The 26965-nt window shown below is 31.9% G+C and overlaps 1 protein-coding gene across 1 annotated transcript; it reads left to right on the top strand.

Moving 5' to 3' along the window:
- Window positions 1-10054: 10054 nt before the first annotated feature.
- LOC107481905 (protein DETOXIFICATION 16) lies at window positions 10055-12633 on the top strand. The gene is made up of 7 exons (XM_016102256.3): window positions 10055-10577; window positions 10817-11361; window positions 11455-11541; window positions 11647-11703; window positions 11812-12169; window positions 12245-12331; window positions 12436-12633. Exons 1-7 carry the CDS (start codon window positions 10254-10256, stop codon window positions 12487-12489), a joined length of 1512 nt encoding a protein of 503 aa, XP_015957742.1. The 5' UTR covers window positions 10055-10253; the 3' UTR covers window positions 12490-12633.
- The last annotated feature ends 14332 nt before the right edge of the window (window positions 12634-26965 follow it).

Here is a 26965-nt window from a genome sequence, read left to right on the forward strand (position 1 = left end):
TCGGATCATCTCTATCAAACTTGTGGTGGAGGGAGGTGCTTTTCATGTGATTAGCGCCTATGCACCGCAAGTGGGTTCGGACGAACAACACAAGATAAGGTTTTGGGAGGATCTAGAGAGTTTAGTTCAAGGCATATCTTTGGGAGATAAGATTTTCTTAGGAGGAGATTTAAATGGCCATGTTGGGAGAGAAGTGACTGGATATGGGAGTATTCACGGAGGCCATGGTTTCGGGGTGATCAATACCGAGGGTAAAACTATTTTGGACTTTTCCTCAACTTTTGATCTTCTCATCGCAAATACATGTTTTAAAAAGAGAGACGAACATCTTATAACCTATAAGAGTGGCATGACAAGCTCTCAAATCGACTTCTTCTTGTTGAGGAGAGTCGACCGGAAATTTTGCATTAACTGTAAAATTATCCCGGGAGAGAGTTTGACAACACAACATAGGGTGCTCGTCATGGATTTTCGCGTTGAGCAAAAGTTGAGGAAAAGACATCATACGAAGAACCCAAGGACGAGGTGGTGGCGGATGAAAGGTGAGGAACAAAGAAGCTTCCTAAGACGGGTAGGAGAAGAGGCAAAATGGGATGGGAATGGAAGCGCGGAAGAGATGTGGAGGGAGATGGCAGAAGTTATTAGAAGAACAGCAAAAGAAAGTTTTGGTGAATCTAAAGAAATAGGACCAAGAGACAAGGAGTCCTGGTGGTGGAATGCGAGTATACAAGAAAAGATAAAGATAAAAAGAGAATGCTTTAAAGAGTGGTCTTTATGCCGCAATGCAGATAACTGGGAAAAATATAAGGCGGCTAAGAAAAAGACAAAAGTGGCTGTAAGTGAAGCAAGAACAAGAGCATATGAGGGTCTCTACCAGTCTTTAGGCACGAAAGAAGGAGAAAAAGGTATATATAGAATCGCAAAGAGCCGGGAAAGAAGAACGAGAGATCTGGATCAGGTTAAGTGCATAAAGGATAAGGATGGAGAGGTGTTGACTCAAGAGGAGAAGATTAATGAAAGGTGGAAGAACTACTTCTACGAGTTATTTAATGAGGGACACAAGACTCTTCCGAGCCTTGGTCGATTATGCACAAGGGAAGAAGATCAAAACTTTGACTACTATTGAAGAATTCGAGACTTCGAGGTAAAAGAGGCTCTAAAGCAGATGAAAAATGGCAGGGCAGTAGGACCTGATAATATCCCGATTGAGGTTTGGAAGGGTCTTGGAGGAAAAGGTATCAACTGGTTAACCAAGCTTTTTAATGAGATTTTAAGGTCAAAGAAGATGCTTGATGAGTGGAGAAAGAGCACCTTGGTACTTATTTATAAGAATAAGGGGGATATACAAAGTTGCGGAAATTATAGAGGGATTAAGCTTATGAGTCATACTATGAAGTTATGGGAAAGGGTGATAGAACGGAGGTTGAGAAAAGAGACACAAGTAACAGAGAACCAATTTGAATTTATGCCAGGCAAATCTACCACTGAAGCGATATACCTATTAAGAAGAATGATGAAGAGGTATCGTAGTAATAAAAGGAATCTACATATGGTGTTTATTGATTTAGAAAAAGCGTATGATAGGGTACCAAGGGAGGTCTTATGGAAGGTTTTAGAAAAGAGGAGAGTAAGGATCGCATATATTCGGGCAATTAAAGACATGTATGATGGGGCCACAACTAGTGTGAAGACTCAAGATGGTGTGACGGAGGAATTCCCTATTGGTATAGGATTACACCAAGGATCATCCTTAAGTCCATACCTTTTCACATTAGTCTTGGAAGTACTCACAGAGCACATCCAAGAGCCTGTGCCATGGTGCATGCTTTTTGCCGATGATAGATAATGGAGAGATTGAACATGATGTAAATCATAGGATCCAAGCAGGTTGGTCAAAATGGCGGAGTGCATCTGGTTTTATATGCGACAAAAAAGTGCCTTTAAAACTTAAAGGTAAATTCTATCGCACCGCTATAAGACCGGCTATGCTGTATGGTACGGAGTGTTGGGCGGCTAAAGGAGAGCACGAACATAAGCTGAGTGTGGCAGAGATGAAGATGTTGAGATGGATGAGTGGTCACACGCGATTGGATAAAATAAGGAATGAAGATATAAGGGAGAGAGTTGGAGTAGCACCCATTGTGGAAAAGATGGTTGAATCGCGTCTCAGGTGGTTTGGACATGTGAGAAGAAGACCGATAGAACATCCAGTCAGGAGGGTGGATGAGATGGAAGATGGACAAAGGGCGAAAGGCAGAGGAAGACCTAAGAAGACCATCCATGAGGTGGTCAAACGAGATCTACATGTAAACGGTCTCTCTGTAGACATGATACATGACAGAGCACAATGGCGTCGTTTGATTCATGTAGCCGACCCCACTTAGTGGGATAAGGCTTTGTTGTTGTTGTTGTTGTTGTTGTTGTTTGTGAGGAGAGAAGAATAATAGTTAATTTTGATTTTATTTTTTCCCTTTTGTTTTACCATTTTATTTTGCAATTGAGCCTATCTTGAGTGAAAATCTACTTCTTGGCTTTGATTCAAGATTCAAGTTCATGCTGCAACAGTGAGTGAGTAATGAACATTTTATTTTATGTCTTTTTTAAGTTAATATTTTAAAATGTGGAGTATTTTTGTTTAGTTTGATATATTTATTTTCACGTACTTTAGTACTTTAAGTAAGTGCTTTGTTTGTATTGTTCAATATTTATTTAGTAAATAATTTACAAATAAGTGTTTTTTTAGTTAATATTTTAGAATTATCTACGAGTTTAATATTGTTTATTTAGTGTTTTTTTATGTTAATATCTCAAGTTTAATATGATGTAAAGAAAATAGGATATAGTAAAGAAAAAATGATATAAACTATTGTAGTTGGTTAGGTTTTTTTAAGCTCGTGTATGAAATTGCGGCGGTTCAGAATCGTCGTATTTTTTTTAAAAAAGCACATAAATTTGTGACAGTTGTGTAACTGTCGCAATTATTTTTTAAAAATCTGCTTACTAAAAGCAAAATCATCAACCTGATTAGCAGCGGTTGTGCTAGCGGTTCGTAAAGACCGCCGCAAAATCAAATGGCCATGCCCTAAACTGCAATGGAGCTACATGTATGTCGTTTTGCGGCGGTTTAATTCCCCAAAAAACCGCCACTATTTACCGGTTCTCTTGTGGTGTATCTACTACAATTAAGTAGGGTGTGAGCCTAAAATACTCAATTTTTACACCGGTCACATTTTAGTGATTTAGTAATTAAGATGTAAAATTCGAATAAGTAATTTTTTTTACACCCTTCAATGATTAATAGGGTAAATGTAACAAAGCATTAAATTGTTATACCCTATAATAATTTATTATAAGTCGAGTTTGATCTTAGTTTATATCTATCTAATTTGACTTATTTACCAGCCTACTTATATTATAACCAAAAATAAATATACAATAACAATATATGCTTAATATATTATAGCTAAAATTTTATTATCTCCTCATTATATTATTTTTGTTAATTATTACATGCTACTTGAGAAATTTAATTAAGATTTAAATCTAATTATAAAATTGTTAAACTATTATTATTTATTTTTTATTAACAACAGAATAAATATAAAAAAACCTATAAAGTAATTACTTTAGAGTGAAAAACACCAATATATGAGTATTTAATAATTAATTATCATTAAATATATCATGTAATCTTGTAGAGTAAAAATATAAAATACTTTTTTTTGGTAACTAAAAATATAAAATACTTAATATATATTATGTTCAAAAGTGAATATATTAATTTTAGTGAATAAAAACATGTTTTCTATAAGGCAACAAATACTATATATAGATCAAAATAAATTTTATATTTGTTTAATAGTGCAAATTTGCATATTAGTTAAATGAAATTTTATGCTCTTCGGTTCTTCTCTTCCTTTGATGCTCTGTGTGCTGATTTTTGAATGTGAAATTGTGAATTGATTAATGGAAATCAAATTATTGATTTTGTGCTGCTGCTCTTTTTTTAATTCCTGAAATTTTTGTTGATATTTTCTTGCTGCTGCTAAAAATGGAAATCAAATCATTGTTGAAATTTTTGTTTAGCTTTATTGATCTCAGGTTTAGTGTGATTAGGGATTACTTGTTGCTGTTTTGTAATGTTTGTTGCTGAATGCTAGAAATGAAAATAAAATCAAATGCTGTTTGTTACTGAATGATAATTTTTGTTGCTGAATTCTGTTGGTAGTATTAATTTTGTGCTGCTATTAATTTTCTGGCTGTGTTGCTGTTGCTATGGGTTCTGGTGTGCTGTTGTGTGTTTTGTGGCTCTGCTGTGTTGATCATCTTTCTCAATTCTTAATGTTCACTCTTCACTCTTCACTTGGGTTGTGTTGATCAGCTTTCTCAATTGTCAATGTTCTTTATCAGAACTGAGAAGGAAAATGGCCATCTGAACCAGCAAAAGGATTTCCGCAGCGTTAGCGTGTGCTTACACTCGCAGGAACAAGAAAACTCTTTTTTTGTCTGCCCTCTGGTACCTCTTCATCTTTCCTCCTATTTCTGCACTGTTCATTGTATAGTAAGTCAACTCTTTGGATTACTGCATAATTGAATTGGAGATTCAAGAGACAGTTGATTTCTTAATACTGAAAATTCACCCTTAGTTTTGATCTAATTGTTTTGTTTAGTAGGAACTAATAGAATCTCTTCATGGCTTTATCATTGTTGTTTTCCAAGTTATACCAGTTTCTTGTAAGAGAATTAAAGCTAGTTAGTCTTACCTTCAATTTTGCACAAATAGGAATATGTAAATAGGTCATTTTATCAAAACTATAGTTACAATTAGGAAGTTTAATTTAATAATATATGATGCAGATACGTCTATGGTACAGATATTTGAGTAGAAACAAAGTATTTGTACATTATAGCTTGCATATGTTGCGGAATAGGATAATAACAATTAAGAGTATTGAGTATTGATATATATGTTATCTCTCTTTGAAATGTTACTTTCTATATTTACTGTTTTGGTTGAACTCTTCATATAAATTAGTCTATGGAGGGAGAATAAGAGAATAATACCTGTGTCTCTGTTAAGTCTAAAAAAAAGTGAGAAAGCAAATGTGTGACCTTCAATTACGGTGAATCTTCTTAATTTCGTAGTTGAACTTATCTCCACAATGTTTGCGGGGCCATGTCAATGTATTGGCTCTCTCCGGCGTTTCCATGACCACTTCCTTTTCTTCTGTCACTAGCATTGGTTTAGTGGTCAGTTCTCTTTACATTTATCTTTTAACAATCTTTTTACGGTTTTACTAATCGGATTTTTCTCCTCTTCTTTTTTTTCGTTTATAATTTGAATTTGTTAAAGAATATTAAATAAATATAATCTAAGAAGCATCCGATATTTCAATATCAATCAGACCCGGTTACACCCCTCCATGTCTTGGAAAGGGGTTACTAATTCATTGCCAACTGTTTCTATTGAATGGACTAACCTTGTGTTCGACTCCTTATTGCTTTTATATAATAACAGATGGGAATGGCAAGTGCCTTGGACACCTTTTGTAGCCAATCATATGGAGCAGGACAGCGTCACATGTTAGGCATACAAGCTCAAAGAGCCATGCTTGTTCTTATCATTTTATGCTTGTTCAAAACAAGCATAAAATGATGAACAAGCCTAAAATGATAAGAACAAGCATGGCTCTTTGAGCTTGTATGCCTAACATGTGAAGCTGTCCTGCTCCATATGACTGGCTACAAAAGGTGTCCAAGGCACTTGCCATTTCCATCTGTTATATATATATGAAAGCAAGTTGAACACAAGGTTAGTCCATTCAATAGAAATAGTTGGCAATGAATTAGTAATCGCTTCTAGTTTCTAAACCATAGAGGGGTGTAATTGGGTCTTATTGGTGTTGAAATATCGGAATGGTTCATTTAGGATTATATTTATTTGATACTTTTTAACAAATTCAAATTATAAATCAAAAGAAGAAGAGAAAAATCCAATTGGAAAAACTGTAAAAAGGGTGTTAAGAGATGAAAAGGGAACTGACCATTAAGCCAGTCACAAAAGAAAAAGAAGTGGCCATGGAAACCCCCGGAAAGTTAATTCGCTGACATGGCCACAAACATTATAGAGATAAGTTCAATTGCGTCATTGAGAATAGCCACTACTATCAAAGGTCCTGCCAGACATAACTGCTTCTCTTTTATCATTGTCATCAGCTTTAACGAATTCGAATATACATGCATTGTTCTTGGCCATAGATGAGAAGCTTATAAAGAGGATTATGTTATGGCTGGCATATCATGCATGTTGCATGATAAAGGATTAAGGGAAGATGGGAGGCAACTTCCACGTTCCAAATACTAACGGAGTTAGTTAAGCTGTGTAAAATATATTGGAGAGTAAAATTTGTCCTATTATGAAACTACTAAAATTATTATATTCACTTTTGAATATAATATATATTAAGTATTTTATATTTTTACTCTCTACAAAATTAAATGATATATTCAATAAATAATTAATTATTAAATACCCATAAATTGGTGTTTTTCATTCTAAAGTAATTACTTTATAATTTTTATATTTGTTCCGTTGTTAATAAAAAATAAATAATAATAGTTTAATAATTTTATAATTAGATTTAAATCTTAATTAAGTTTTTCAAGTAGCATGTAATAATTAACTAAAATAATATGATCAGGAGATAATAAAATTTTAACTATAATATATTAAGCATATATTGTTATTGGAGTTAATAATCAAAATTATCTCTAAAAGATACTTCGATTTCTATTTTTGTCTTCGAAAAGATAATCAACATTAGTCTTTCTGTCATCTCCTGCGCTAAGGTAGCTAGTGTTTGTTGATATGGCCGGTTAACTATCAGCGTGGCACTCGCTTAGTGTACCTTTTTCTTGCTGATAAGATAAGTTTATTAGATCAATTCAAATTAGTCCTTAAGTCCATAAACTTTAATTCTAAATTCAATCATTGGTTGCTTTGGTGCTCTGGTCCCTCTTCTCTCACTTTCATCTCCCCTCTTCCTCTCACTTCCATCGCTGCTCTTGGAGCAATTAATTCAAATTATAGCTATATTGAATCCTCTCCTCAGGCCATTGAAGCAACTCAAAAACTTCCTCAAAATTCTACCGCAACATGGACTTTAGTGAATCTCTCATTTGGACAGTTTGTTATGAAAGTTAAAGACAATATTACCAGAAATCATCGAGAGGAAAGCTCCAGGATAAAACAGAAGAAAAATTGATCTTTTAATAAGGTGATTTTGACTCAAAACTCTAGAAAGGAACCTGCTTTCCGTCTGTGCAAGGGGCGAAGAGACACCATAGCAGTATCGATTTTGGAAGCTCTAGCCTCAAGCATTTTCCACGCATTCTGAAAACAAATAGGAGTAGCATCATAGAGTCCATGAATTTGGAGATAAATCTGCATTGAGGGAATAGCTGGAGCAACAGAGACATGAAGGAATATCGATTCGGAGATGATGTAATGGGATGAAGCAGTAGCGTCGAGGAGGAAAAAGGAAGCACTACCACAACCGAGTGGATTGCCGTGCGTGGTGGTGAAACGAGACAGGACCAGAAGCGGGAGAACTGCGATAGAATCTACGGCGAGGAGCGGCGTTGATAATAGACTTTGTTCTACGTTGGGCGATGGCTACGATGCAAACGAATGTCAATGTGCAGACGGCAGCAAGGACAACCTGGGAACATAGAATCTTCTATGGAGGTGTGGTTCGATCCCTTTGGATTTGGGATTAGGGTTCATGGACTTAGGGACTGATTTGAATTGATCTAATAAACTTAACTTATCAGCAACAATAGGGTATACTAAGCGAGTGACATGTTGGCAGTTAACAGGCCATGTCAGCGAGCGTTAGCCATCTCACCGTAGGAGATGATGGAAGGACTAATATGACCACATTGATTATCTTTTGGAGACAAAAATGGAGATCAAAGTACCTTTCAAGGACGATTTTGACTATTAACTCATTGTTATTGTATATTTATTTTTTATATATAATATAAGTAGGCCGATAAATAAGTCAAGTTAGATAGATATAAACTAAGATTAAACTCGACTGATAATAAATTATTGTAGGATATAATAATTTAATACTTTGTTGCATTCACCCTACTAATCGTTGAAAGGTGTACAAAAAATTACTTATTCAAATTTTACATCTTAATTACTAAATCACTAAAATGTGACGGGTGTAAAACTTGAGCATTTTAGGCTCACACCCTACTTAATTGTAGTAGATACACTACAAATAGGGTTGGAAGTGAGTTAAACTAGCTCATAAGTCAGTTCGAGCTCGACTCGTTAATAGCTCGATAAGTTAAACTCGTGAGCTGGTGAGCTGAGCTTGAGCCGAAAATTAAGCTTATAAATTAAATGAGTCGAGTTTGAGCTTGGATAAACTCAGAATTTTATAGTCATTTTTTATATATAATTTTGATGTAGGATATAAATAAAAAGTTTATAATTGATAGATAGATAATATATAAAATTTATCTTTTTTAATATTTTTCTAATATATATAAATTATAATTTATTAATATAGAATTATAGATTATGTTTCTATTATTTGAGTCAGCTCATGAGCTTGAACCAGCTTGTGAGCTTTTGTTGACTCGAGCTTGAGCTTACAATATAAGCTCGATTGTTAATGAGTCGAACCGTGAGCCAAACTTAATTTTCGTGAGCGGAACTTAAGCTTGGCTAGCTCGGCTCACTTCCAATCCTAACTACAAGGGAACGGTTAAATAGTGGTAGTTTTGTGGGGAATTAAACCGCCACAAAACGACATACCAGTAGTTCCATTGCAGTTTAGGGCGTGGCCGTTTGATTTTACGACAGTTTTTACGAATCGCTAGCACAACCGCCGTTAATCAGGTTGATGATTTTGCGGCGGTTATAAGCAGACTTTTAAAAAATAATTGTAACGGTTATACAATTGCCGCAAATTTATGTACGTTTTAAAAAAATGTGATGATTTTGAACTGCCGCAATTTCATTCACGCATTTAAAAAAAACTAACTAATTACAATAGTTTATACCATTTTTTTATTTTAACCTATTTTTTTTACATTATATTATTAAACTTGAGATATTAACATAAAAACATACTAAATAAACAATATTAAATTCGTAGATAATTTCAAAATATTAACTAAAAAACACTTATTTGTAAATTATTTACTAAAAAAACATTGAACAATACAAAACTACTCTATCTAAGGAAGTTGCGAAATTAACAAAACACTAAAGTACATGATGAATATATCAAACTAAATAAAAATACTCCATATTTTAAAATATTAACTTAAAAAAAAAACATAAAATAAAATGTTTATTACTCATAATAAAGAATTGGCTGACACAACTATAAGATGAATATTAAAAAAGTATTAATCACAATATGTTTGTCTTTAGTTATATTATTATCATTATCACTTAATATTACCAACAACTCACAATAATAAAATTTTGTGGCTTACAAAAGTCAATTCATTGTCATTTAAATTTAGACCCTTGGTAGTAGGTAGTACTTGCCATTATCTGGAATTTAAGGTGTTAAAAAATTTGAAATCATAAAAATCATAAAAAATAATCATATACTGATATCAAGTACTAATAATTATTTATGTGAGATTTAGTAGAGTACAACCGTGAAAGAAAGGAAATAAGAAAATGAACTGCGTTTGGAAAAAAAATTGAAATTAAAAAATAGAAATTAAGAGATGAAAATTAAATTAAATTTTTGTATTATATTTAATGTAAAATATATTAGATTAAATTGTGTCTTAATATTATGTTTAGTTTAAAATAAATAAAAAATTAAAATTTTATATTTATAAACTAATTTTTTTTATTTCATCAAATATAATAATCAATTTCAATTTCGAAAAACAAACACAACCTAAACTTGTGAGAAAAAATTGGGTCGCAAGTCTCAACTAACATGATGTGGAGTTTTATATTGAATTATACTTTTTCTATTGATATTAGTTATAAAAATAAGGACTTACCAGCAATGTGAATGAGAGAGGTTAGCAGGAGGGAAGCTGGGAATGCGGCAAAAGAAGTGTTCAGATACTGATACCAGAAACATAATTCAATATATACCCTCCTACTTCTACTCTCTTTTATATATAAATATATACTAACCTATTCTTTGTTGCAAGCTTCTCAGCTCGAAGACTCTTATGTAAAAGAAAATAAATTAGACATGGAGAAAGAAGATGAGAATAATGTTTCTGTGGAGCCTCACGCTATTCAGATATCCGGGTCAAATGATGAACAAGTCAAACCTGATGATTATGATAATGACAATGATACAACAGCAGTACAAGTACCGCAAACCAAGACAAGTTTGGTGGTAAAAGAAGTGAAGAAGCAACTATGGCTGGCAGGGCCTTTGATATTAGTGTCTCTTCTCAATTTTGCAATCCAGCTTATATCTATAATGTTTGTGGGTCATCTCGGCGAGTTGGCTCTTTCTGGCGTTTCCATGGCCACATCCTTTTCTTCTGTCACTGGCATTGCCTTAATGGTGATCAGTTTGCTTTTCCTTTATCTCTTCATACCCTTTTTACCAATAGGAATTTTCTCCTCTTTATTTCGTTTATTATTTCAATTTGTTAAAGAATAAAAGCAATTCATTAGAACTTTTTGAGAATAATTTTTGTTTATCATTGCTAACTGTTTCTATTGAATCTGAACTGATGAACCTATTATGAACCTATTACTATGACCTTAGTTTGAATTCCTTGTTGGTTTATATTATAACAGATGGGAATGGCAAGTGCTTTAGATACATTTTGTGGCCAATCATATGGAGCAGGGCAGCATCGCATGTTAGGCATACACGCACAAAGAGCCATGCTTGTTCTTATGATCGTATGCGTGCCCGTTTCCATTATTTGGGCAAACACAAAATCCATTTTGATTTTATTTGGCCAAGATCATGAAATCTCTGCAGAAGCGGGAAGATTTGCTCAGTTAATTATTCCATGTCTTTTCGCCTTTGGTCTTCTTCAATGTCAGACTAGATTTTTACAGACACAGAACATTGTAATTCCGATGATGTTCAGTTCTGGGGCAACTACTGTACTACATGTTGTTTTGTGTTGGGTGTTGGTGTTCAAATCTGGATTAGGGAGCAGAGGAGCTGCCATATCAAATTGTGTAGCTTATTGGGTGAATGTATTGATACTCGCTCTCTATATCAAGTTTTCTCCTTCATGTTCACAAACTTGGACTGGCTTTTCAACGGAGGCATTCCATGGCATCCCTTCTTTCTTGAGACTTGCTATTCCTTCTGCTGTTATGGTTTGGTAAGTCTCTACTCAACTATTGCTTTCCTCAGCATTACAATGTTGGAGATCCTCAACTAATGTTTTTGTTTGGTTCCTCCTTGTTCTGAACAGCTTAGAACTGTGGTCATTTGAATTGATGGTTCTCTTGTCGGGTCGTCTTCCAAATCCAAAGTTGCAAACATCAGTGCTTTCTATTTGGTTAGTTTCAAATTTGATGTAGTTCACAATTCTTAAGCTACCAGCACTTTTTTGTTATTTTGGATATTATTATTTGCACCGATCTAATAATGTTGGCCAATTCAGTTTGAATACAGAATCAACTCTTTGGATGGTCCCTTTTGGATTAAGTGGAGCTATAAGGTAACTTAAGTACTACTGTGTGTTTATGAACATTTAAAATTCTTTGACAACAAAACGTTGAGATCAATTAAACTATTGCAATTGCATGATTGTTTGTTTATGTTGCAGCACTCGTGTATCTAATGAACTTGGAGCTGGTAATCCTTGGGCTGCACGCTTAGCAGTTCGTGTAGTGTTAGTAATGGCCATTATTGAGGGTACCCTGGTTGCAACCGTGATGATAAGTATACGCAATCTTTGGGGCTATGTTTACAGTAACGATGTACAAGTGGTTCGACACGTGGCACTCATGCTGCCAATCCTCGCAGCATCCATTTTCTTGGACGGACTCCAGTGTGTTCTTTCAGGCATTGTTAGAGGATGCGGTTGGCAGAAAATTGGTGCCTTTATTAATTTAGGGTCTTATTATTTAGTTGGGGTTCCGTGCGCTATTGTGTTAGCTTTTGTTTTGCATACTGGAGCAAAGGTATTAAATACTAACATAAAGTCTATTGTTATTATTCTTGGAATGGCTTAATTATGTATGTAGGGCATTGTGTAGGGACTGTGGCTTGGAATCATATGTGCCCTTATTCTTCAAGCACTTGGTCTGATCATCATAACTGCACGTACTGATTGGGAGCGAGAGGTGTCAACCTCTTACCTACTTTCTGTTTTGTCTTTCTTCATATTTTATGACTTCTATGTTTTGCGGTTTGTTATTCATATCATTTAATTTGTTTCTTTGTTCAGGCAGAGGAAGCTACTAAAAGAGTCAATGATTCAATAACACCAGACGTCTCTTGAACCTACCTCATGTCATATTCTAAATTAATGTATACACCAAGGATAGCTTACAACAGTGAAATGAAGTTTTACTATACTGATACTATGTGTTTTTTAGCAATTAAGCATAAAGCAAATATAAGTGATGTCTCATTAGCATTTAAAGGTCTGTATGATTGTATTCCATTTTTGTTTTCATCATTGTTAAAATGTTCTACGATAGGAATTCTTAATTTTGTTAAACTTTTCATATTTATTCGATCGAAAATCTCAACATAATACAAAATTAAAGAACGATCCATAATGTGCTCTGTGTAATGTGTATTGTTGACCGAATCTTGTACTCAAAGTCTGATTATGTGCCTCAAAATAAATAACAAGCTTCCATGAATAACTTTATTCATGTAGCATATTACAGCTTGATATACATTATGTATCTAAACAGATTCACAAATACATCATGTATCTTAGCTTTGACCACCAAACACTACAGCTTGATATACATTAATACATTATGTATCTAAATAATAGCCCCCGCCACATAGAAACGTGATGCCGGCCTAATCTGAATTGCCAGTAATAGTATAATCTTTTTAAACCATTAATTAAGTATTCATTGTCGAGTCATAATATATATAATAAATTAATAACTCAGCGCACTGATTAATTTTGAAAAAAGAAAAAAATCAAACTGTTCCTGCATAATAATCTTGTGTTGTGTATATTTTGGTTTTTGAAAGAATTATACTTTTATTTTTTGCTGTACGAAGAGGAGATATATTTTGGTATTATGAAAAAACTTATGTGAATACTTTCAAAAGATAGTCACTGAAATAATCTAAAAAAATATTTATATTTTTATAGTCGGTAAATTTATTATTTTGGAATCTTAAATTACTAGTGTGAGAATTGATCACTGGAATAAAATGTATGATATATTTTGTGCGTTATCTATTTATAGCATTAAAACGACCATTTTGGCAGAAATATATCTTAAATTTGACCGAATTATAATAGTTGAATCACAAAGCATCATTGAAAACTTTAATGAATTGGTTATTTCTGAAAGCAACTGAAGATCAAACTTTCAAAGCAAGAGTAATGTGTTGCAAACTTGCAATATCAAATTCCAACCACTTTTGTATAGAAGATACTAATGTGCTAACAGTCTAATACAAAGACATCTTAAAAATTCCTTGTGAACCTTATTGGAATAAGCACGTCCTTCGGTTTTGGTCAAAGAGGAAGCTCAATTACTAATGTTATTATTTTGGTCTGAGCTCAAAATTAAATATGATGTACACCAACCGCTTTCATTTTTATTCTCCTGGTGGATAATATTAATGTATTATACAACGACCTTAATGTACAACTACGGTTTTATTTTGGAAGACCAATTAAATTTGTCATGTTGTATCAAATTTAAATTAAATTAAAATCAAATATTATAGTGATAATTCTCACATTTAATTTTAAATCACTATAGTCACCAAAAAATCACTATATAATCTCATAAATATTAATGTGACATTACATAAAATCTAAAATAGAACTAAAATAAAATATTACATAGTTTTGTTGAATTTTGTCCAGCATTTAACTAGCAGAGAAAGGTGAGCCATTGGATGAAATTTCACACCAATCTCACACCATCAAATCATCATTGATGGCTAGTTGATGGCTAACAATCACAAAAATTGCTGGCCCCTAGCATTACTCTTTATTTTAATAAATAAATTAATTATAATAATTATTGAAATAAATAATTTAAAAAATATTTATCAAAATAAATATTTTTTATCTTGTTTATACAGTAAATAGGATAATTTTGTATGTATCTCGTTTACAATGTATATGTTGTTTTTTTTTTGGTGACACAATGTATATGTTGTTTACGATCAATAAACGAGATACATGTATTTTTTAAAAAAAAATTGAAAATAATAAAAAATATTTATATTATCAATAATCCAAATTTTTAGCATGCAATTAGTACATAAAAAAATTAATAGAAAAGATTAAAAAGGATATGTTTGATCAATTAATACTCAAAAAAGGTTAATAGATAGTGGGAAGAGAATTGAAACGAACGTTATTGAGAGATAACTGCTTCAATTCTCTTTCCACTATCCCTTTAATTTCTCCTAACAATTGGTAGAAGGTTATTTTTATTTTTCAAATTTAAATTAATCCAATTGGATTATAATTTAATTTAATTTTTTTTAAAATGGATATGTTTGATCAATTAATACTAAAAAAGAATACATAAAAAATTTTAGTTTAAATTATGATCCAATTGGATTAATTTAAATTTAGAAAATAAAAATAACTGTCAATTATTAAGAGAGATTGGTGGGGATAGTAAGAAGAGAATTGAAACGGTTATCTCTCACGTGCATAGTGGAAGATAACGTGAGACGGTTTCAATTCTCTCTACACTATCCAATCAATCTCTCCTAACAATTGGCAAACGGTTATTTTTATTTTTCAAATTTAAATCAATCCAATTGGATTATAATTTAATTTAAAATTTTTTAAAATAGATATATTTGATTTAATATTAAAAAAGCGAAAAAAGTCTAAGGAGCTAGCAGATTGTGTGGTTTTTAACCATTAATTAATTATCAATAATGTTTTTAATAGTATGAAATTGCATCTAATGAAGTAGATAATTTTTTTTATAGTTAAATGCTAACCAAAATTTAACAAAAATGCTGGCCCCTAGTACTCCTCAAAGAAGAGTACATAACAAATTTTAGTTTAAATTATGATTCAATTGGATTAACTTAAATTTAAAAGATAAAAATAACCGTTTATCACAAGAGAAGATTGATGGAGAGAGTGTGAAGATAATTGAAACCGGTCTCTCGCGTGGATAATGGGAGATAACCTGAAAGATAACTATTTTAATTCTCTTCCCATTATCCCATCAATTTTTTTTAGTACTAATTGAATAAACTAACATATCCATTTTAATCTGTTCTACCAACCTTTTTATGTACTAATTGCATGCTAAAAATTTGGATTATTGATAATATTAATATTTTTTATTATTTTCAAAATTTTTTTAAAAAAATACATATGAAATATTTATCTCGTTTACAGTATAATATATCTCGTTTACACTGTAAATAATATATACATATTTTACGTTTACCTGTTTTATCTCGTTTACGCAATAAACAAGATACGTATAAAATTATTTTATTTACAGGATAAACGAGAGAAGAGAAAAATATTTATTTTAATAAATATTTTTAAATTATTTATTTCAATAATTATTATAATTAATTTATTTATTAAAATAAAAAATCTATCAGCCTAAATTTGGCTAAGTGAATATTGTCGAGGAAAGGGGAGAAGGGCATTTGTCCCTTAAGATCATCTATAGTTGATTTTGTGTTTTTAAAATATTTGTAATTGTTCTTTAAATTATTGATTTTATTACTGTATTGTTATTATGTAGGATATTTTGTTAATTATTTAATTTTGATCTCATAAAACTATATTAAAGCTAAATAAAACTTTGTTAGATTCAAATAAAATACTTTAAAGACCAAAATAAAATTACGCTAAAACAAAAGGAACCATTTTAATACTTTACCCTTTATTATAATATCATGTTTGCTTTCATATTATTTTTTTTAAAAAATGACGCTCTTATTTTTTACAAGATATTTAATAATATTTTTTAATTTATTATAAAATGCATATTCTTTCTTATACGAGATTAAAATAATTATATTTTTGTTTATTTGATCAAAATATTTTTTAATGATAATTTTATTTATATAAATATATTAATGGTAAGTATTTTATTCATTCAAATAATAATACCTATCATTAAAGTGAAATCTCTAACGATAAAATTAAATCCTCTCATATTCTCAAAAAGACAAAATAGTCTTCCGTCCTCACCCTTTTCATCTTTTACGCTTGACCAAAAATCTCTCTCTCCCTTGTCTGATTTGTACTCCTGCAGAGAGAAGGGAGAGGGTTTGTTTTGTTTTGATTCACCTCCAGTTGCTATCATCAGTATCTAGAGCCTTCAATGCCTATGTGTAAATGCGTGTGTCTATAAAAAAAGAGTATTTTAATTAATTTGGATTATTCGAATAATTAGTTCATTTATTCATTTAAGTAAGGTATTGAAGATTCGAATTTTGTCTTGTACATACAGTAATTTATTGGCTAACGATAGACTTTTAAAAAAGAGCTCTGATTCACAATAAATTAGTCTTTAACCTGTCTAATTAAGAGACGTCATAAATAAAAAAATTCGCATTTTGAAAATCCTCATCATCTTCTTGTTCCATTTTTAGACCAATCTTCAAAAAAGTTTAAAAAAGTCAAACCAAATTCTATTTCTCTCCCTAATATTTAGGACTAATTTGAGTAAATAATTTAATTAAGTTCTTTTAAAAAAAAAAGTTTAAAATATATAAAAATTTATATTAAAAATAACATATAAATAAATTATTTTATATTTAAAAAATTATTATAAAAATACTTATTTTAAAGATATAAAAATAAGAGTGATAAAATAGTTTTTGAGAATGGGAGAAGATAAATTTTTTAACTTTTTCAAAAACTCTTAAACAACTTTTTGAAAAATAAAAAATACATCTAAAAATTTATACTAAATACTATTAATATGACTTTTTATAAGTAACTTTTTTTACTTTTAACTTATGAAAAGTTATAGTATTAATGTTTAGTGAATATTTTCAAAATCAAATTGTGACTTTTTAAAAAATTATTTAAGTGCTTATGAAGAAATTAAAATAATGACTTCTTTTGTAATAACATTTTTTTATTACTTTTTTTAATAAGCATTTTTATAACTAAAAAATGAAACACAAAATAATTATTTATAAGTTATTTTTAATATAAATATAATGTATCTTTTTTTTTAAATTATATCTTAATAAGTCTAAGAATAAAAGTGTTTTTAATTCACATACTTTATCTAATAATATTGTTGATGAATAAAATAATGAGATAAAAAAATTAAGAGAACTAAGAAAAAACTTTGATGATGATTATATTATTTATTTTATTTTTAATGATTATTTGTCATATAAATAATAATAATGTTATGTCTTTTTTATGCTCTTTTTAAAAAGAAACTGTAAATAATAAAATTGAATCTGTTATGTCTAATATGCTTGAGAATTGGTTTATTTACCTTGTAATATAAAACTTATTAAATGCAAATAAATTTTCAAAAAAAAATTAAATTAGAAAATAGTATTAATAAATATAAAGCTAGATTAATTAGTAGTAAAAGGTACAAATAACAAAAGAATGTAGATTATTTTGATACATGTGTTTTGGTTGTTAGAATTATATCTATTAGAATTTTATTTGTCATTGCATCTATATTTAAATTTGTTGTGCATTAAATAAATGTAAAATTTATCACTATAAAAAAACGTTGAGTATTGTCGGACGTTAGCGGTGAGATTTTCATTAAATTTATCATCGGATTAGATAATAAATTTGTAACTCTAAAATATTACCATCGGAACATGATTTTTGACAATAACATCGATAGTAATATTTGGAGGAAAAAAATTTTTGGCACACCTACTACCGTTAGATTTAGTGAAATATTGCGTTTTGGGCACACAAAGACGTTGTTGTCGTCGGATTAACCCGACGGTAAATCTAATGGTAAAATTGGGACTAAATTCAAATGCGAAGCCCTTCCTTTCACATGTCTGGCGCCGTTCTCTCTCTCTCTCTCTCTCCTCTCTTTCTCTCTCTCTCTTCTCGTTTTTCACTCCTCCGACGACAACAGTCACCGTGGCCGCCGCCAGAGCTTGCCACCGACTTCGCCACCGCGCCTGGAGCACTTGCTGTCACCACCGCTACACGTGCTCGTGGAATATGCTGCTGCTGTTATTGCTGTTCCCATAGCATCTTCTGTCGCGGTTGCTGTTTACGTCACCGTTACTGCCGCCTCTCTCACCATGATATTAAAGAAAGACTGCCACCACTATCATCAGGTTGGTTTGTTGGTATGGTTATTATGTTTTTTATATTATTTTGTGAGTTTAACATTTTGTTAGAGTTGTTGTTAAATCAGTGGTTAAATTTGCTTAATGAAGTATATTAATTAGAGTTGTTGTGTTACTTTAATGTAAATAAAAATTAAATTTGTGATGCCTCTTGTTAGTTTGGTTGAATTAAGAATTAGGTTTTAATTAACTAGAGTAATGAGTTTTACCTATTCTTTTAAATTATTTTTTCTTGTGCGTTTAACATTTTATTAGAGTTATTGTTAAATTAGTGATTAAATTTACTTAATAAAGTATGTTATTAGGAGTTGTTGTGTTACTTTTTAATGTAAGTAAAATTAAATTTGTGATGTCTCCTGTTAGTTTGGTTGAATTAAGAATTAGTCTTGGCTTGTGAATTTAATAAGTAATCTTTTTTATTAGGATGGTGCTATTTTATATGAGCTCAATTGGAGTTTCCTTCTTTTGTTGTATGTGCAGTAATATTTCAAGTTGGTTTTCTATCTCTGAATATAATGAATTATTTAAATTTTATGTTGGTATTACTTTTCTTAAGATAGAGTTTTAGGACGGAAGTGGGAGAAGGTCGCGTAGTGGTGCCTTCTCAAAACCCTTGTTTGCTGAAAAATTATGGAGTTATAAGGGGTTGCGTTCTAAATTGTTAGGATTTGATATTTTATTGCATGCCTGTATGTTAATTATTTATGCCTGCAGTTGTTTTCTATATGAAAACTGTTGTATTTATTTAATGGATATCGCTGAATTAAGCAAAAGTTCTGTTGAATTAAGAAATTAACTAACATAATTGATGATGACAAACATTAATTTTATTGGACTAACTATCCAATTAGTTTTGATGATTTTGTTTAAAGTGATGCAGGCTAAAATTTAATGTTGCAGCAGCCCAAATAATGGTAACAAAATCAGAAGCACTCATAGTGTGCAACATTTACAAACAAAGCCCAAATAAGAAATGACAAAAAAAAATCACACGAGCTGAATGAAAAGTGAATAAAATTCAAACCCAAGGTGTTTCTCTCAAGCTGATCTCTCCAAGTGCTTGCCTCCAAAGCAACATTCACTTTTTCATTTCGGTCAGACTCAGAGAAGAGAGAGAGAGCTTTGTTCCTAAGTCATTCACTAAAGAAGAAAGAAATAGAAGGGTTAAACAAAAAAGGTTGAGGTCTAATCATTCACATCAAACCATATCAAGCTAAGTCAGAAACTAAAGGTGATTCATTTCCTTTTGCATGCATCTTACTTTCTTCTCTCCTTCTCCAACTCTCTACCATTCCAATTTGAGATAAATGGAGGAAGGGATTTCTGATGAACACTGTTGTGAATCAAAGGCCAAGATTATTTCTTGAGGACAAAGTAGTAGCTCAAGGGTTCAGATCTGGGTTTACCATTGAAAATATTTTTTGTTGCTGTTCTGAGGCATTCGGTCAAGAAAAAGGGATCTGTTTCAAAATTCCTAATTTGGAGATTAATGGAAGAAAGTGAAAGGCTAAGTTGATAGCACACAGCTCGAGGAGTTGATTTGGAAGAGAGCATCTCAGCAACATGGAAGGAGATACAAAAGGAAATTTTCATCCTTCTGAAGGCAAGGGGAAAAGAACTAGAGTTAGGTTTTCATTGAGAGCTTCCCGAGAGGGTTCAACGTCTTGGACAGTGCTATCTAGAGAAAGAAGCATTCTGCCAAGATGAAGAACTTGATTAGTGTTTGCTCAACCCGGTTCAACATATAACATCAGAGGCTGTTGAAGCATCAATCTCCTTCATGTTTTACAGATTGTAATTTTATTTTCAATGTATATCTTTCTGTAATTTCTTGAGTGGTAAAAGGCTGAATGAGAGAACTTTTGAAAAAGCCAGAGAGTGATAAAAGGCTGAGTGATACACTTGAGAGAAAAGCCTAGAGTGATTTTAGAATTCTTTAGGTTGTTTATATTGTCATGTATTCTGTACCTGTGAGGTACCCCTTTCTTAGTTGGGTTAGCACTAAGAGTGAAAAGTTAGATATTAGCATAGCCAAGTCAAGTTAGGTTAGAACTTGAGAGGGAAAGGATTGTGTCAATCCTGTGAAATTGGTGTATATAATACTTTAACTATAGTGAAAATTCCACCACTGTTGTGGTCGAGATTGGATGTAGGTTGCATTGCACAAGGCAACTAAACCAGGATACATGATGGTGTCAGCTTCTCTCTCCCCTTCTCTATTCTGTTTTCTGATATTCATGAGACAAAAAAAATTGTCTCATAATTTTTTCGCTGCTGAGTTCAAACAGATTCAGACTGAAAGATTGTTATTAAAGGGTTATTTCATTAAAGTAAAAGAAGGCCATAGATTCAACCCCCCTTCTCTAAGCCTTCTACAACTTTCAAGTTCTGCTATGCTGAATTATCATTTAAAGTGTTTAAAATGTGTTTGGTTTGTTAGAAAATGATAATTGTATGCGGCGGGAGCTTCTAATTATAGGGGGCACTTTGTCGAATTTTCTAAAAACTTAAATAATTGCTGTTGTTCGTTGAATTTTAGGGAGTATTTTTCGATATGATTCCAAGTCATATCAAAAGTGTTTTTCTTTAGGTGTCTGTGTCAAAAGTATCGGCTGACTAAGTGGTTAGGACCTGCGGACATAACGCTTCACCTATACTGTAACGGGTTCAAGGATTGGTATTGGACGTGAACGGAACACGGAGAAGTGGACGAGCAGGAAATTAACTGGTTTGCCTTTAATTTGAATAGTTCCAGTTGTCAATCAACGAGGGTTCGGGTGGTGAGAGACCTAAACATGGATGAAATAACTTGGGAGGCTAACCAAGAGAGTTACAATGAGATGGTGTGTGATGCAATAGGTGTTAATAAATTGGAAGAACCTGAAGAAAAGCCTAACTCAGAAGCGAAGAGGTTTTATCACCTGTTAGAAGCAATTACAAAACCGTTGTACGATGCAGCCGTTCATTCAGAGTTATCTGTGTTTGTTAGAATGATGAGTATTAAGTCAAAGTCAAATCATACCCAAGAGTCTTATGATAAATGGGCCACCCTTTGCAGCAAACTGGTACCTGTAGGATCATCTGGCATCTCCGGAAATCACTACAAAGCAGAGAAGCTAGTTTTTAAATTGGGTCTAAAGGCAGTGAAAATTGATTGTTGTTTGAATGGTTGTATGTTGTACTACAAGACAGATGCAGGCCTTAATGAATGCAGATTTTGTAGATCACCAAGGTTAGAAAATAGATTGGTAAACGTTGATTAAAGAGAATTTTTGTGGAATGGATGCACTACTTATCCTTAATCTCGAGGTTGAAGCGATTGTATGCCTCGATGAGTGTCGTCCCTCACATGACCTGATATAATAGCAACAAGAGAGATGATGGGATCATAACGCATCCTTTACACAGATTAGCTTGGAAGCACTTTGACTGGATCTATCTTACATTTGCAAGCAAGCCCATGAATGTTAGAATAGCTTTGTGCTCTCACGGGTTTGCACCCAATTCCATCGGTAATGCGTATTTTTGTTGCCCCGTAGTCGTGACACCTTATAACCTGAGTCCTGAAATGTACATGACGGACCTGTAAATATTCCTAACTTGTATCATACCTAGTCTCAGCAATCCAAAAGCCAAAATAGATGTCTTCTTGCAGCTGTTGGTGGACGAGTTACAGGAGTTGTGGTTTGTGGATCCATGATGTATAAACGTATAATATTTCAATGAAGACAAATTTTCAACTGTGGGTTGTGTTAATTTGGACCATCAACGACTTTTCTGCATACGGCATATTGTCAGGTTAGTCCACATAGGGCATAATGGCATGTCCTGTTTGTATGGAGGATACAAAGGCATTTTGATTGACGAATGGAGGTAAGAATTCATGGTTTGATTGCCATCAAACATTCCTTGACATGGATCCTCCTTTTCAGTGCAATAAGAACTCGTTCAAAAAGAATAAGGTTGAGCATGGTCGATGAGGTACCGGGGAGGTTGGGTGGTAGGCAAGTTTGGCAGCGTGTCAGAAGAATCCTAAAGATCGTCGATAACGGGGCAGGTATGAGACATCCAGGATATGGCAGGGAGCATAATTGGACTAAACAGAGTATATTTTAGGAGTTGCCTTATTGGAAAGATAACTTGGTTCGACATTGTCTTGATGTGATGCACATTGAAAAAAACGTGTTTGATAATATCATCCGTACAGTAATGGACGATGAGCGAATAAAGAACAACGATAAGGTTAAGTTAGACTTTATGGACATTTGCAGGTGGCTAAATCTGAACTTAAAAGAGACTTGATAACGGGCAGTGGGTTAAGCCAAAGACGCTATTCTCTCTAACGAAGGAGTAGAGGCAAAATAATTGTAAGTGGACTAGAGGATTAAGGTTTCTTGATGGTTACGCCTCTAACTTGGGCAGGTGTGCAAACATGTCACAAGATAGGCTTGCTAGATTGAAGAGTCATGATTGTCATGTATTCATGGAGCCTTTGCTTCCGATCTCATTCAGAAAACTTTCAACCAACATTTGAAAACCCCTAATAGAAATAAGTGAGTTATCTAGAGAGTTTATGTGCTACGAAACTGAGCATGAATGACCTGATGGACATGAACATTCCGATTATACTTTGTAAGCTAGAGAAGATATTTCCTCCATCCTTTTTTGATGTCATAAAACATTTAGTAATTCACCTACCGTACGAAACAATGCTACGCGGGCTGGTCCAATTTCGATGGATGTACCCATTTGAGAGGATGATTAGTTCATTTAAGCGCATCGTGAAGAATAGATCTTAGATTGAGGGCAACACCTGTGAAGCATTTTTGGCTAAGAAAACTTTCACATTTTGCTCCTTCTATTTTGAGTCTCATGGTGTGTCACGTAGAACAAGGGTTGCAAGAAATAATGAGAGGAGAGAATCATCATCAAGTGAAACAACATACCCAATCTTTTTGTCGAAAAGAGCTGCAATGGGTGTGAACAGCGACTAATGGTTAGAGCAGAAGGAGATCGACACTACACATCTGCATATGTTGCTTAATTGTGACCAAGTCTTACCTTACCTCATGTGATTTTTTTAAGTCTTCGTAAATATTGCAATCAGTAATATACTAGATTTATAATCTAATTAAAACTTCATTATCTTATTCTATCATATAGGTGTTTCTGAGAGGAAAATTCAGAAACATCATTGAATATTTTTTTGAGTTGGTTCCGAGAATACTTCAGCGTGCAGCTAACTGACATAACAAATTCATAACTAGTTACACTTAGTTAGGGCCCATTGAATAAGGCAACTAGCTACTCGATTTACAATGTTAACAGATCATTTTCATACTTTATAATGGTCGATTGGAAAGAAAACAGATAACAGTTTGGGTTCGTGGGTATTCAGGAAAGGTCTATTCTGATTGGTTTGGTGTATTTCACAACATAATTGAACTACAGTATTTCTGTCGCACTACATACAAGGTGTGCATGTTTAAATGTGAACACGAAAGAACAAGGACTATGATATCACTGAAGTAAATATAACCAGAAAATACAAGCACTACGATCCTTTTATTCTACCTCAAAATATACGACAGGTATACTATTCGTCTTATCTAGGTTCATGAAAGTCTGATTGGGTGGTTGTGGTTAAGACTAAGTCAAGAGGCCACATTGAGTCTGATGATACGATAGAGGGTTAGGAACCTTACCAGATTGATGTCCCAACTCTTTCGAAAACAGTGCTTGATACTGATGAGCCGATCTCCTTTCGATCTGTTGTTATGGATGATGACATTATTGACCTTGGACTAGATGCTGACGCACTTCCACTAGACGACGATAATCTTCATCGGAAGAGGAGGATGGTGAATCAGAGGAAGAAGATGATGAATCTGATTAGGGTTAACGTAAACATGATTTTGTGATATGTATTTTTTTAAGAAAGTTTGCGTATTTATAATATATGTTTCAGTGAATATAAATATAGTTATGTGAATGTAATATAGTTAACATTGTTTCAGATATTTCAGTTACCATTATTCGGTATTTGTAATTTAAATTTTTTGTACTTCACATTAGGTTTGAGCACTATTTCAATTGTTACTTATCTGGGTACACTAGAAATAGACGGAAAAAGATAATTTAAATTAAAAAAAAAACACTATTTCAATGGTAACATTATTTTTTTAAAAAAATTTTAAATAACATTTTCGTTGGTATTAGTGTCAGATAAATTCGCCGGTAATATGGTGGAAAAAATGAAAGAAGTGGCACCAAATGTTACCGTCAGAATATCAGGATCCATTTTCGTTTTTTGCTATATTCCGTAAAAAAATTTGACGTTAAATATTTACTGGCAAGGTTTATACCAGCTGATATTTTTCGACGATAAATTGATTATCGTTGTATTTATTCAACGAATCTAACAGTAAATTCAACGGTACTCAACATTTTTCTTATAGTGTGCATTTTTAAATAGAGATCTCAATAAAAAAATTTACATAAATCAACTTAAAGATTGTATGATAAAAAATAAAGAGGATGTAAACTTGTTCAAATCTTTTTACGATTTAAAACAAGTTCCAAAACAATGACATAATAAATTTGATCAAGCTATTCCTTTTAATGGACATGTGACTAATGAATCTGATAAATACATATATAGCAAGTTTAATGATGGTGTTGGTATTATTGTTTGTATATATATTGATGACATGCTACTATTTTGAAATATGCTTAGATAAAATAAATGAAATTAAAAGGTTTCTATCTTCCCAATTATATATTAAGGATATGGGTGTTGCGTATTTTATTTTTGAAATTAAGTAATATGGTATATTAAGGATATGGGTGTTGCGTATTTTATTTTTGAAATTAAGTAATATGGAGAAATGATAGTTTTATATTATCTCAATTTTATTGTGTTAAAAATAAGCTTAAGAAATTTGGTTATCATAATGCAAATTTGTATCTACACCATATAATTTAAATTTACATTTGTTTAAGCTTAAAGGCGATAGTGTTTCTCGAATTGAATATGTTCGTATAATTAGTAACTCGATGTATTTGATAATTGCACTAGACTTGATATTACATATGTTGTAAATAGAATGAGTAGATATATTCAAAATCCTAATAAAGATGATTGGATCACTTTAATTAAAATTATGAGATATTTGAAAAGAACTATAAATTATGATTTGGTGTATTTTGGTTATCTCTCTTCTGTTTTGGAAAGATATAATGGTGCCAAATGAATTTCGAGTCTAATTTTAATGAAATAAAATTTATAAGTGATTTTGTGTTTTTGTTAGGAGGAGAAGGTTTTTAAAATCTACCATGTAAATATGTATTGCTAAATTAACTATGGAATTAGAATTTATAACTTAGAGAAGTCATTGGCAATGACTGAAGTCGAGGTTAGGAGATTTATTAGTAGATATGCCACTATAGAATAAAACAAAAACATCTATGATTATACATTGTGATAGAGAGGCTGCTATTGCTAGATTAAAGAATAAAATTTATAATGGTAAAAGTCGACGTATAAGAGTACGGCACAATTTGTGATATAACTAATTGAAAATTGTGTGATAACCATGAATTTATGAGATTAGAAAAGAACTTGGTTAATCCTTTTACGAAGTCATTTGCTAGGACATTAGTAAGTGAAATGTCAAGGAGATGGAATTAATTTTCATTGAATAAAACTGTATAATTGATATTTAACCACTCTGTTTAAATATTCCATGAAGATGGTTCAATGTAGTTAACGAAGTCATACAAATTTTAAGGATATTGTCGCTTTTTTTGCTTTCCACATTTATATTTGATGATGAGTTTCTCCCCATGGTATATGACAGTAGTAGTGCAATTGTGGAATTTTATTATTTTTCACCATTCATATGAGATTATTGGTGATGTCTATAGTCCCAAAAGAAAAAATATTTAGTTTTGTCTCTAAAGTTATACTCGAGTATCAATTTAATCTTTAAAGTTTTAATTACTTTTATTTAATTTTTAAATTTTTTAAATTTTAATCATCTTAGTTCCTATGGTAATTTCTGTCACAGAGTCAATTGAAAAGTTTAAAGACTAAATAAAAATAATTGAAACTTTAAAGATTAAATTAAAATTCGAGTATAACTTTAGAGGCTAAACTGAATATTTTCCCGTCCTAAAATATGAAAGTGTAAATATTACTGCAACATATCCTTGATAGATAAGCACAATATTAAGAGTAGAAATAAGACCGTCTCTTATAAATTTAGATATTAATTGTAGGGATAAATATTGTTTTGGTCCCTCACGTTGAGGGTCGGAATCGAGCCCGTCTCTGATCTAATTTTCGATTTAGAATCGTCCTTAACATTTTTTCTCGTATTAAAATCGTCCTTTTTAATAAAATTTTTAATTTTATTCCTAAACTACCCTTACTTTAATAAAAATTATAAAATTTTAAAAAAATAAAATAAAAC

The sequence above is a fragment of the Arachis duranensis genome, chromosome 3, assembly GCF_000817695.3.
Source record: "Arachis duranensis cultivar V14167 chromosome 3, aradu.V14167.gnm2.J7QH, whole genome shotgun sequence".
Taxonomy (NCBI): Eukaryota; Viridiplantae; Streptophyta; class Magnoliopsida; order Fabales; family Fabaceae; genus Arachis; species Arachis duranensis.